Source organism: Hakea prostrata, chromosome 8 (genome assembly GCF_041222555.1).
Source record: "Hakea prostrata isolate BN-2017 chromosome 8, UWA_Hpros_2, whole genome shotgun sequence".
In the NCBI taxonomy this organism is placed as follows: Eukaryota; Viridiplantae; Streptophyta; class Magnoliopsida; order Proteales; family Proteaceae; genus Hakea; species Hakea prostrata.
In genome coordinates this window covers 38,839,449-38,851,580 of record NC_142607.1, presented here as the reverse complement: position 1 = coordinate 38,851,580, position 12,132 = coordinate 38,839,449, and the positions used below count along the sequence as shown (strand labels likewise).

Genomic DNA, 12,132 nt, shown 5'->3' with positions numbered 1-12,132 from the left:
TTTCTCCTACACCTTCTCTTACTTTGTCATCCGTACTTCATGTTGCTAACTTTCCTTTTAACTTATTATCTGTTAGTCAATTAACTAAAGCACTAAACTGCTTTGTGACTTTTACTCCCACTTGTGTTTTCCAGGACCTTCACACGAGGAAGACAATTGGTGGAGGGTGTGAAAGGAACGGACTCTACTATCTAGACTATGCTACCCCTATTGTGGCTCTCTCTAATGATGGTGTAGACGCTCTCCAGTGGCACTGTCGTTTAGGCCATCTGTCTTTACTTAGATTAAAAATTTTATTTCCTTCTTTTAATCAGTGTCTAAATTAAATTGTAAAGCATGTGAGTTAGGGAAGCATCATTGTGCCACCTATCCTCCACACTCTATCCCTCGTAGTGAGTCCTTATTTTCTTTTGTTCATTCCGATATTTGGGGTCCCTTGTAGAATTAGTAATAGACATGGTTTTCGATATTTTGTCACTTTTGTGGACGATTTCTCCCGTCTTACATGGTTGTATCTTTTAAAGGATCGGACAGAGTTATTAACTACATTTAAAAGTTTTATTCATGAAATTCGGACTCAATTTTCTCTTCCTATTAAAATTTTTCAGTCTGATAATGCTTTAGAATATGTGCAACATAATATATCTAACCTATGTGATTCTCTTGGAATGATTCATCAAACCAGTTGTTCATTCACTCCCCAACAAAATGGAGTGGCTGAATGCAAAAATCGTCACCTCTTGGAGGTTGCACGCGCTATTTTGATTCAGATGAATGCTCCCAAGAGTTACTGGTGTGATGCGGTTTTGACTGCTGGTCATTTAATAAACCGAATGCCTATGACTTTGCTTTTTGAAAAATCTCCTTTTTCAATTGTTTTTCCCAATAGAGAACCGTTTTTAGTTCCACCCACAATTTTTGGTTGTGTGTGTTTTGTTCACATACCACATCTTTTGGATAAACTCCCCCCCCCCGGTTCTATTAAGTGTATTTTTCTTGGGTACTCATGTACTCAAAAAGGTTTTCACTATTATGATCCGGTTCTTCGCAAACAATTTACAAGTGCAGATGTGACTTTTTTTGAAGACACTCCTTATTATCCTAGTCAATCTGTATCTATTGAAAACTATGTTTTGGATGATACTCCTCCTATTCCCTCTTTAGTTCCTTCTACTAGCATTGTTCCTCTATAGGTTTATCAGCGGAGGCATAAGTTGGCAGAATATACAGTGGATAGTAGAGTTCCTCTTAACAATATTAGCGGCTCTCCTTTAGTGGAGCCTGAAGCCAGCCCTACGGATGTTCCTTCTTCATCCTCTCCACCGGCGGATTCTTCTATTGGAGATCCCACTCCGCCTTTAGATGACTTACCAATTGATTTGAGGAAAGGTACTCGTACTTGTACTTTACACTCTAACATTGTTTATCCTGTTTCCAATTTTGTCTCTATCTCTCATCTCCCTCCTAGCTTTCATTGCCTTGCTTTGTCTATGTCTGCCATTCATATTCCAACCCATCCTACCGAGGCTCTTTAAAATTCCTGGTTGGAAAGCCACCATGGATGTGGAAATGGATGCTTTACAATCTCGTCATACATGGTCTTTAGTAGACTTACCTCTTGGGAAAGATGTGGTCTGCTGTCGGTGGGTGTATACTGTTAAGTACCATTTTGATGTTATGGTTGAAAGGCTCAAGGCCCGCTTGGTGGCTAAGGGCTATACACAAACATATGGTGTGGATTATTTTGAGACTTTTTCTCCTGTGGCGAGACTTAATTCTGTCCGTGTTTTGATATCTTTGGCTGTGAATTATGATTGGCCTATTTTTCAGCTTAACATAAAAAATGCATTCTTATATGGTGATCTTCATGAAAAAGTTTACATAGAGCAACCTCCAGGGCATGTTGCTCAGGGGGAGGACAATGTTCGTGTTTGCAGGCTTCACAAAGCGATATATGGACTCAAACAGTCTCCACGGGCTTGGTTTGAGAAATTTAGCAAGACTGTGGAGTCTTTTGGTTTTGTATAATGTTATTCTGATCACTCTATGTTTGTTAGACGGCAGGGTGACTGTGTTGTCATTATGGCAGTTTATGTTGATGATATTGTCCTTTCAGGCAGTGATGTTGATGCGATCCATATAGTCAAGGCACACTTACAAAAATCTTTCCAAACCAAAGATTTAGGTGATCTACAATATTTCTTGGGGATTGAAGTGATCCGCAGTAAACATGGAGTAAGTTTGTCAGAAAGGAAGTATGTGTTAGATCTTTTGACTTAGACTGGCATGCTTGCTTCTAAACCTAGCGACATTCCCATGGATCCTCAGTTGAAGTTAGGACGTGATGTTGGTGACTTGTTAGATGATGTCCATCGTTACAGGATTCTTATTGGGAAACTTATTTATCTTACTGTTACTCGTCCTGATATTTCTTATTCTATTGGTGTGTTGAGTCAGTTTATGTAGTCTCCTAGGAAGGCCCATTGGAACGCAACAATGAGAGTACTTCGGTACCTCAAGAGTGTGCCCGAAAAAGGGCTCATCTATCGACCAAATCGGAGTATGGACTTGGTTGCCTTTTTTGATGTAGATTGGGTTGGATCCGTCATTGATCGTCTGTCAACTACAGGTTATTGTACTTTTCTTAGTGGAAATCTTGTGACTTTGAAGAGTAAGAAACAGTCCACCATTGCCCAATCTAGTGCTAAAGCTGAGTATAGGGCTATGGCCCACACCACTACTGAATTGATGTGGCTTTGTTCATTGTTAGAGGAAATGGGATTTCCAGTTTCTGCCCCTATGAAAATGTTTTGTGATAATCAGGCAGCCACTTCCATTGCTAGTAATCCAGTGTTCCATGAGAGGACGAAGCATATTGAAGTAGACTGTCACTTTGTGCGTGATGAAATCAAGAAGAAGCTTATAGTGACTCCTTTTATGAGCTCTATTGACCAGCTAGCTGATTTGTGCACCAAAGCTCTATTCAGACTAAGTTTTCAGTCTATCTGTTGCAAGCTGGGCATGGGAGATTTGTATGCTCCAGCTTGAGGGGGAGTGTTGAAGTATACACACTTTTTGGTTATTTTACTGTTCACGGCACTGTTCACGTGAACAGTAAAATCTGCCTTTTACTGTTCACAGTACTGTTCACGTGAACAATATTGTGCTATTGATATTATTCTACTTTTTGTTTCTAATGTAGGAGGCTTGCTACATAAGTTTTGGGAGTTTTTAGAAAGCATAGTTTCTATTTTTGTTGTAATTTCTAATTTCAAAACTTTCTATTTTAGGAGCTAAGAAGTTACTAAAGTTGTAATTTTTTGTTTCCTTTTTCTAGAGGATAATTACTTGTCTCTCAAGTTCTATTAGATTCATTAGAAGCTATAAATAAAAGGGCTCTATGATTCTAGACTCTTTATGGTAGAATCACGGGCCTCTTCTATTGGTTCTTCATCTCTCTTCTCTTCTTCTTCTTCTTCTCTCTTTTCTTTGTTCAAGTTCAACTGTTATTTTGGTTATTTAAAGCTTGTTCTCTAACAAAAGTAATCTAATTTAAATAGAAAACAATTGACTCTATCTTGAGAAAGAAGGGCCATAAGGGCCATAAGAACAAAAAATCATCTCTCAATTGGGAGGCTTGTATGTCCAGCCCATTTCTCAGTCTAAACATTTAGTTCTCCCAAGTTTTGGGATGTGCAAATCCAGGAAACTTCTTTTAGTTTCAATGGGCAAGTTGGTCTACTTTCTTTCTAGGATTATCTGATTATAGTTCAACTATCAACTTAGAATTGAATTTTTCAGATTCCAAACCATTGGCAAATGAAACATAAAATAAGGCCATCAGGGAAGCAATTTGAATGATGAGGACCATAGATTTCACCAGTGTCACAATTCCATTCATTTGCAATAGATGCTATGAAATAACTACTAAAACGGTTATGCAGATCCATAAACCTATTCTTTCAAAACCACCAAAGACCAAAAGTGAACAAAACTCTGATCCTACGGAAGTTCATGCTGAGTCAAATATTTAAAACCAATCGGATTGGAAAATCACATTGAAGAAAAAAGGGGAATCGATCAATCTTAGAACACACCCTATCCAACTCCAAATTGTTCCAACGGAAACTCATTGATTAAATCAGTATAAAATAAATAAAAATAGTAAACTAATCATTTAGATAATTTGAATAAGTCGATCACATCTAATGATGTGAACCACTTAAAAATCAGATCAATTTTGATTTTCAGCAGAAAATGGAAGACGAAAGCAACCCTTAAATCAAAGAAAAAGAAAAGGAGAGTAGAGAAAACTTACAAGGTGAAGAAGTAAATGAGAAGGATATGAAGCTGCGAATAGAGGTCATATCGGTATGTATGTATTGCATCGTATCAGTATGTATATCGTTCTGTATGGTATCGTAGGCTTGCAATACCGATACATATCGGCCAATCCGATACTTTAAACCTTGCTTAGATGTACGCTAATCTAACCATCAACACTATCACAAACTTTAGGCCCTGGAGATCATCCCCCATATGCCATATACCATTACTTAAGTTCTCTCAAAGATTTATCTCCTTAGCCACCATGAACCTAAGTTCCAAGTTCAAACAAGCTGCTGTTATGAAAACTTGCAATTACCTTCTAGAAGAGCATACAAAAGGTGTTCCCACAGAGAACTTGACCAGCCCAACCCAATAATTGGATTTTCATTCCTTTTGGACAATATCATCCCCATGCCCTCCTAACAAAGCCATCCAAATCTGGTTACAATCTGACCAGCTGGTATTCTGAAATTACCCTTTTACCTGTCATTCCTATTTTTACTAGGAATCCTCTTGCAATTCTCAAATTCTAGTTTGGTTCTTGTCACAGGAGCTGCAATTTTAGAGAACCAGAATCACAGGAAGAAGAGAAGAGTGAGGAAGAAGGAGATGTAAGCTTTCTGGAAGTTTAGTACTGTGGCGATACACTTGTCTAAGGTCATGGAATACTGACCCCCTAGTTGATCCTATTTAGTCTAGGGCTGCATCAGATGTAAGGTTTGTTCTACCAAGCTGGAGGATAAGGTAATATGGCTGAATGCTGGTTTACACATGTGTTGCTCGTGCACAGACAATGGATCTAATGACTAAGAAATTTTAGTGAGCAAGAACATTTAAAACTGCTTGGATGAAAAATATTGTAAAATGAAGGCTTTATCCGGCATGAATTGCTATTAGAATAACCCTGCATACACATGCTCCCTTTATGGAGTACCAAAGCTTTATCATTTTATGGTGTTCCATGCTATGCTAGTAGATTTTGTTCTTGGTTGTCAATTCATCATAACATTCCCAAAACTTACCCTTTTGTTTTTTGATTTCCACCATTTCATTCTACTTTCTCCTACACCTGTTTTAATCAATCAATTCACCCAAATTCAACCTAAAACCTCTCATTCCATGCATCAACTTTGGGGTAATGCTGCTTGTGAGATCTACAGAACATTTTCATTCCTTAACCCCTCTTTTTCCTATTAAAGCATGTTTATTCCTTTTCAAATTTAAGCCAATTATCTCCAAATGTTTTACTAATCTTACATCCATCAACATAGACCAAATTTCTGTTGTAGATCGGACAAAGGATGACATCAGTTGGTCTGTGTCAGTCTCCCTCCACCCATTTGTTCATTTCTTTGCTTCAGATTATTGGCTTTTCTTGTCTGGCCTTATCTCTGTATTTTTATATAGTGTTACTACATTTCTTTGTGTTAATTTCTATTAATCTGTATACCATGATTTTTGGATACATATTTCTGTTTTTGGGGCTGTGATGCTGATGAATATCTGACATGGAATGTTATCAAGGAAGACAACAAATATTGTATCTCACAACCATCCTGTGGTTAATTTTCACAATTTGATTTTCTTTAGCACTGCTTCTTTTTGTCCCACTACACGAGCACTTGTTGAATGGCAGGAAGAGTGTTATATCTTCTATGATGTGCATCCATTTCTCTTTTGTTCCACATAAAACATGAACTGCTTTGGAAAGTTTTGTTTCTGAATTTCTATTGTTCTTCCTGGGTTGGTCAGTAAAAGACAATAACAAATTCATTTGTGTCAGGCCAAAGATTTGTATTTCTCCTGGAATGGAAGATGTTAAACTTCTTCAAGGAAGTTATCATTGCTGAACTTACTTTTTGTTCTTTGTCTATTCACTCAGAAGGATATGGTTGACTGGTTGCCTTTTCTTCAACACAGATCTGGTATGATAACGTTCCTCATCCTAAACTTGTTGAATACAAGAAGGAACAAAACTGGGTGCAGAAATCTGGAGATTACTTTGTTTTTCCTGGAGGTGGTACTCAATTTAAAGGAGGAGTGGAGAACTACGTTGAGTTAATAAAGAAGGTAAATTGTTTGTTGAATCTCAATCCTATAGTAGTATCTGAAACAGGATATTTAATATTGCATCCAATTGATGCCAAAATTAGATGATAAAGTGGCAGGTTTATTTGAGAGATAGGGTGAATAGTGATCTACTGTATGCTGTAAGTAGTGGTATTGGTTTCCCCTGCTATAGTTTCTTGTTCTGATTTTGTTTATATTCTTTGGCTCTTTTTTCTTTTTAATTAATGTTGTTGCTGTGGTATTGAATAAAAACCCCTTTGTCCCCCTTCTCACACCCCCTCCTCGCGGGCAGGAAAAAAAGAAAGAGAAAAGAACAAGACTTTAACTTTTAGAAAGCAACAACTTTAGTGTGATTTTTTCCTTGGTAGTGGCACTGTACTATTAATCTTTGAAATGTTAAACTTGTAGTCAGTACCCTTGCAAATGATGTTATACTTGTAGTTAATACCCTTGCAAATAATTAGTGTTTCACATGCTTTAAAATACATTATGATCATCTTCTTGTAATTTCTTCAACCATACCTAAATCACGTTAATAATCAGAACAAGAAGGTAAAAGAAGACCATAGAACATTAACACTGCAGGACACGGTCAAAATCGATTGATAAAAAGTAGTCTTTTTCTTTAGTTGTTATGAACAAGAGAATATCCTGTGCTTTTTTTTACTATTTGACGCCATTTTTCTTTTACTTCTGGCATTTTATGGTTTGTATTTGATTTTGTACTGGTGTTTTGATGTACCAGACTCTACCAAGTATTGGGTGGGGAAAACAAACAAGGGTTATCATAGATGTGGGGTGTGGTGTTGCTAGCTTTGGTGGTTACCTGTTGGAGAAAGATGTTCTTACCATGTCATTTGCCCCAAAAGATGAACACCAAGCTCAGATACAGTTTGCTTTAGAGAGGGGCATTCCTGCCTTTCTCTCTGTTATTGGGACGCAGAGGTTGACTTTTCCAGATAATGTGTTTGAGTTGATTCACTGTGCACGATGCAGGGTCCACTGGCATGGAGATGGTAGGGTATACTTTCACATTTTTTTAACTTGGAGAACCTTAGTATATATACATGGTTGCGTACTTCTATTTCATATGGCCGATTTTGTCTGTTCATTGTGTTAATTATGTGGAAGTCCTGGGGCTTCTGGGTTGAAATTGTAGGTGGGAAGCCACTGATGGAGCTCAACAGAATACTTCGACCTGGGGGATTTTTTATTTGGTCCGCAACACCAGTTTATCGGGATGACCCAGAGCACCTGAGTGTCTGGAATTGTAAGATCTATCTTTCACTTCTATATATTATAAGATGGACTCTCATGTTCATGCAATTTCACCAGTCAGTATATCAGTTAGATGTGTCAGTGGACACTTTCGCAGTTCCCACTTGATTTTATCGGTTTCTTGTCATTTTAACAAATGTGACTTTTCCTTCAATTTTTTTAATACAAATGTGGGGTTTGTTCAGCGTATTACATGGTTGTGTTTTAAATATTTGATGCTTCCTGCAGCTATGGTAGCTTTGACAGAATCCATCTGCTGGAAGATGGTAGCAAGGACTCGAGACTCAACTGGAATTGGGCTTGCCATATATCAGAAGCCTATCTCAAATACTTGTTACAAGGAACGCAAAGAAAACAATCCTCCCTTGTGTGATCAGAGAGATATGCAGAACACTTCATGGTATTTATCCCCCCCCCCCCCATTCCTCCCAAGTTTCAAGGAACGCAAAGAAAACAATCCTCCCTTATTGTAGATGATATTAGATTTTGTATCACTATAGCATTTTTCTTAGCACAACTCTATTGCAATCTAGTAGCCATGGATTTGAGTCAGTAATCCGCCTCTCTACAAAGAGGGTTTAAAGGCTGTAGGCATTATGATCCTTCCTAGAGCCACAGTGGCAGGAGCATTGTGTAGTATGTCTGGGTATAGCCTTTTCTCCTTTTTAGTTACATATTAGCATCATTCTTCGACCTTATTTTGTTGGGATAAGAATATAATTTTTGTTGTTGTTATCAATGCAGTGTTATCCTTGATGATTGGTTAATAACTGCCACATGGAGGATTTCTTTGGTCTAATCAATTATTGTAGGAGCTTCCACCTCGCCTGCTTGTCATGCTTTGGGTCCCATGTCCATATGTGTCCCAGTTTGTCAAATTTAACTCCTTAAGTCCAGCAGATGAGCTGGGGACTGCCCAAATTTCATAAAATAGAGTTTTCAACCAATTTACAAAGCCTTAAATCTGTCTAGAAATTGAACTGTGCTGAAATTTGCCAGAGTGATAGCTAATGACATGGACAATTCCAGAATTGGGCTGTCATTTTTCCCATTATTTTAATAGTTGCCATTATCATTATTGTCATCTAGTTTTAGGTGTAAGAAATCCCCAAACCTTTTTATTATGATGCTCTTGTTTGTTGGGGCAGGTATGTACCTCTTCGTAGCTGTCTTCCCCCTCTTCCACAAGGAGACTCAGGTAATTGGCCTGTGGCCTGGCCTGAAAGGCTTCGCAGTAAACCTCGTAGTCTATCAAGGGATCCAAGATCTGAAGAAATCTTTTTTGAGGACACAAAACACTGGTCCACACTCGTATCAGAGCTTTATTTGAATGGCCTTGCAATAAAATGGTCAAGCATACGGAATATCATGGATATGAATGCTGGCTATGGAGGGTAAGATAGCCTTAACTACATGACGTTGGTTCCTCTTGTTTCCATCTCTTGGTTCTCTTTTGAGTTTTCAGCCTTAACTACATGATGTTGGTTCCTCTTGTTTCCATCTCTTGGTTCTGTTTTGAGTTTTCCGCCTTTCCTTTTCTGTTTATTACTTAATACATTCAGAAGCATATTCAGACAAACTGCTGGTCCACTTTGCTAAATCTGTCTATGACCATTGGTTTTTAGCTATCTGGACTGACCATGTGGTCCATTCTAGTGATTGGATTATTGAGCATATGAGAGAAACTGTGATTCAGACAAGCGCCAAATTCTGGTGCCTCAGTTCAGCCAAATAGCATACTGTATAAACTCCCCCCCCCCCCTTAAAATTGTAATAAATCCTCAGCCTAAATTGCTAGAGTAAGGCTGCTTAGGAATTCACCCCTGGGACTCAGCATGCACAGAAGCCTTCGGCACCAGGTGCACCTTTTATAATAATTAATCCTCTGTAAGAATGTTGGCTTTTCAATACTTTATATAACCTTTGTGCTGCCATGTTGCTCAATCTTATCGCTAGCAATGGGTGAAATGGACACGTTGGTTTTTCCCATATTTTCATATGCTGACATTTGTTCTGTCTTATGGGTAAATTTTTATCTCATGGAAATATATATTGGCTGACACCTGCAGGTGTGACTGAAATAACTTGGGTTTACAGGTAGTAATGGGGATTTGGACATGTTGGGTTTTCCCATGCTTTTGTATGTTTAGTTCTGCTTGGTTTTATGGGTAGACCTTATCCTGTGGAAATAAATATTGGTTAAGTGCTGCAGTTTTGACTGAAAAACGTTGGGTTCACAGGTAACCAAGTCAGCACCTAGTGGGAATACCAATTTTCAACTGGTTTCAATCATATTTCTTGTATTACTTTCAACCAATAAATACCAAGTTTTACAAGTTCTGACCAACCCTGTTTTGGTAGTTTTGACTAGTTTTGACCAGTCCACCAGGACCACCACATGTCAAGTTTACACACAAAGTAGCAGGAGGTATTGACCAAATATTTGTTTCTGGATGGTCATAGCTTTGGTTGGCACTGAACTCTTTGTCCTTGCTTATACTTGAATCATCAATGTATATCTGTAAGACTGTAACCCTTGGCATTTTATTTTCACTCCTCCACTATTGTTTATTAGTGTTGATTGTTCTGAAAATATCTTAGAAAAATAGCGGTAGAGGCAGGCTATCCACCTGGGAAAGCACAAAGCAATTTGATAGATCTGAAGGAAACTTACTCTACCTAATAGCAAGACATGCCTTAACCAGCTTGAGATGGCAGAATTTCTTAAATTTTCATGTGCTAAGAAGCCAAGTCCCTTTGTATATGATTTTGGCATGTCATACACATTATCTCCCTAAGTATTGCTTGCTAGTCAAGCTACATAAAAATAGACAGTGCAGGAAATAGGAAGTAGTATCCTAATCTAATAAAGGAGCTCAGAAAATAAAATAGAATCTGGGCATAATAAAATCAGATCTAATCCAATCTGTGGTTAGACCCCACATAATGTGGCTACCACTGTAGTGGTAAATCAAGCATATCTTGACAGAAAGTATGTGAATATTGGAGCTCGACAAGTCGCTGCATAAATGCTGTATCATTTGACTTACCTAAATAGCTTAATTGACTCTTCGCACTGTCAAAATACATACTGAATGCAGTTAGATGCACAGAAATTGGGTTTTCTTGAATTTTGATTCACCTTGACCTTGATACTGAAGGTTGTAGCTGTGAACTTCTGATTTCCCTATTTCCATCCCTTACAAATTCCTTTGATTAGTCTTCTTGCACCTTAGTTCAGTTAAAGAAGAAGTGGTGGAACAGGTTTAAAAAAAAAAAAAAAAAACAAAAAACAAAAAACAAAAATTTTCAAGGAATTTCGGGGTGGGGCTTGCTCATAGCAACTTCATGACTGGTGGGATTTTATTGACCTCAAACTCTTTTAGATTGTAAATTTATTGATTTTTAATCTCATCATTCTATTACTTGTTCTGAATTTGTTCATGAAGGCTTCCTCTTGTGTTGATCCCCTTTTTATCAGGATGTGTTTCTTCATTAATCAACCCCTACTATTTTGTTATCAAGCCATGTTGATGGTTTCTCATACAACTCCTAATTACCTATTAAAACTCAGTCCAGTCCTAGTCAGAATTCCTAAAATTATTCTGAAGCCCATGGTCTAAAACCTTTAACATTGGTTGGAGCTCTAGTTCGATAATCCCTTCAATTTGGCATTTTTAATCATTTTTTCTAACAGCCATCTGGATCCACATTACAGATAAAAAGATTTTCTGGTAACCATAGTTGTCAAGCTGTTGCCTAGGCATCACCTTGGCATGTAGGTGGATTTTCTGGCCTAGGTGACTACATGCTTAATTGATGACTGTCTTGGATGCCTTGTGATATACTAGCCATGTGTCGATTATAGGAATTGCTGAAAAAGGGCGAACCTGGTCCCGAAGACTTCCGCACAAGCTGAATCCAGGAAATTGTTACAGTATCTGATCATTCGATAAGAAAAAATCACATTTTTTTACCCCCACTCTAAAATGTTGAAATGGTGTTTCCTACAAGGTCAATCTCTTAGTGTACCTTCTAAACTCATTTCTACTTCTTTTGCTATTCAGAGACACTAGTCATGCCCAAACCCCTTTATCAAATGTATTCCTCACAACTGAAATGCTTAGAAGCACAGTTAGCCTTGAAAGACCCCCATGAGACAGTTTCTTACCAAAAACAGCCTTGGTCTAGAAGAGAATCATTTTCGATCCTCTATTATGCCTCAATAAAAAAAAATTTTGTTGGTTTAATCCTGTCTATGGGTTTTGAAAGCTGTGTTTCTTCTACTCGATAAAGAAAGCTCTGGTGATTGTACTAGTCTTTTTATTGGGATTTTGGTTAAAAGTATATGAGTCCTGAGGGCATTAGATAAACTAATTATTGCTTAAGAAATGGTGATCTTTTTTTTACTGTTTTCAATACTCTGTTCATTTAGCAGCAGTTTTAGGTCAGGTC

General features: G+C 37.8%; 1 protein-coding gene across 1 annotated transcript in view; it reads left to right on the top strand.

The window, feature by feature from the left end:
- Positions 1–12,132, top strand: part of LOC149007805 (putative methyltransferase PMT23) — a 31,943-nt gene that overhangs the window by 18,053 nt on the left and 1,758 nt on the right. The window contains exons 2-6 of the mRNA XM_089165588.1: positions 6,250–6,399; positions 7,145–7,415; positions 7,559–7,669; positions 7,906–8,077; positions 8,826–9,071. Of these exons, the coding sequence (XP_089021714.1) occupies positions 6,250–6,399; positions 7,145–7,415; positions 7,559–7,669; positions 7,906–8,077; positions 8,826–9,071 (950 nt within the window). The remainder of the gene's footprint in view (positions 1–6,249; positions 6,400–7,144; positions 7,416–7,558; positions 7,670–7,905; positions 8,078–8,825; positions 9,072–12,132) is intronic.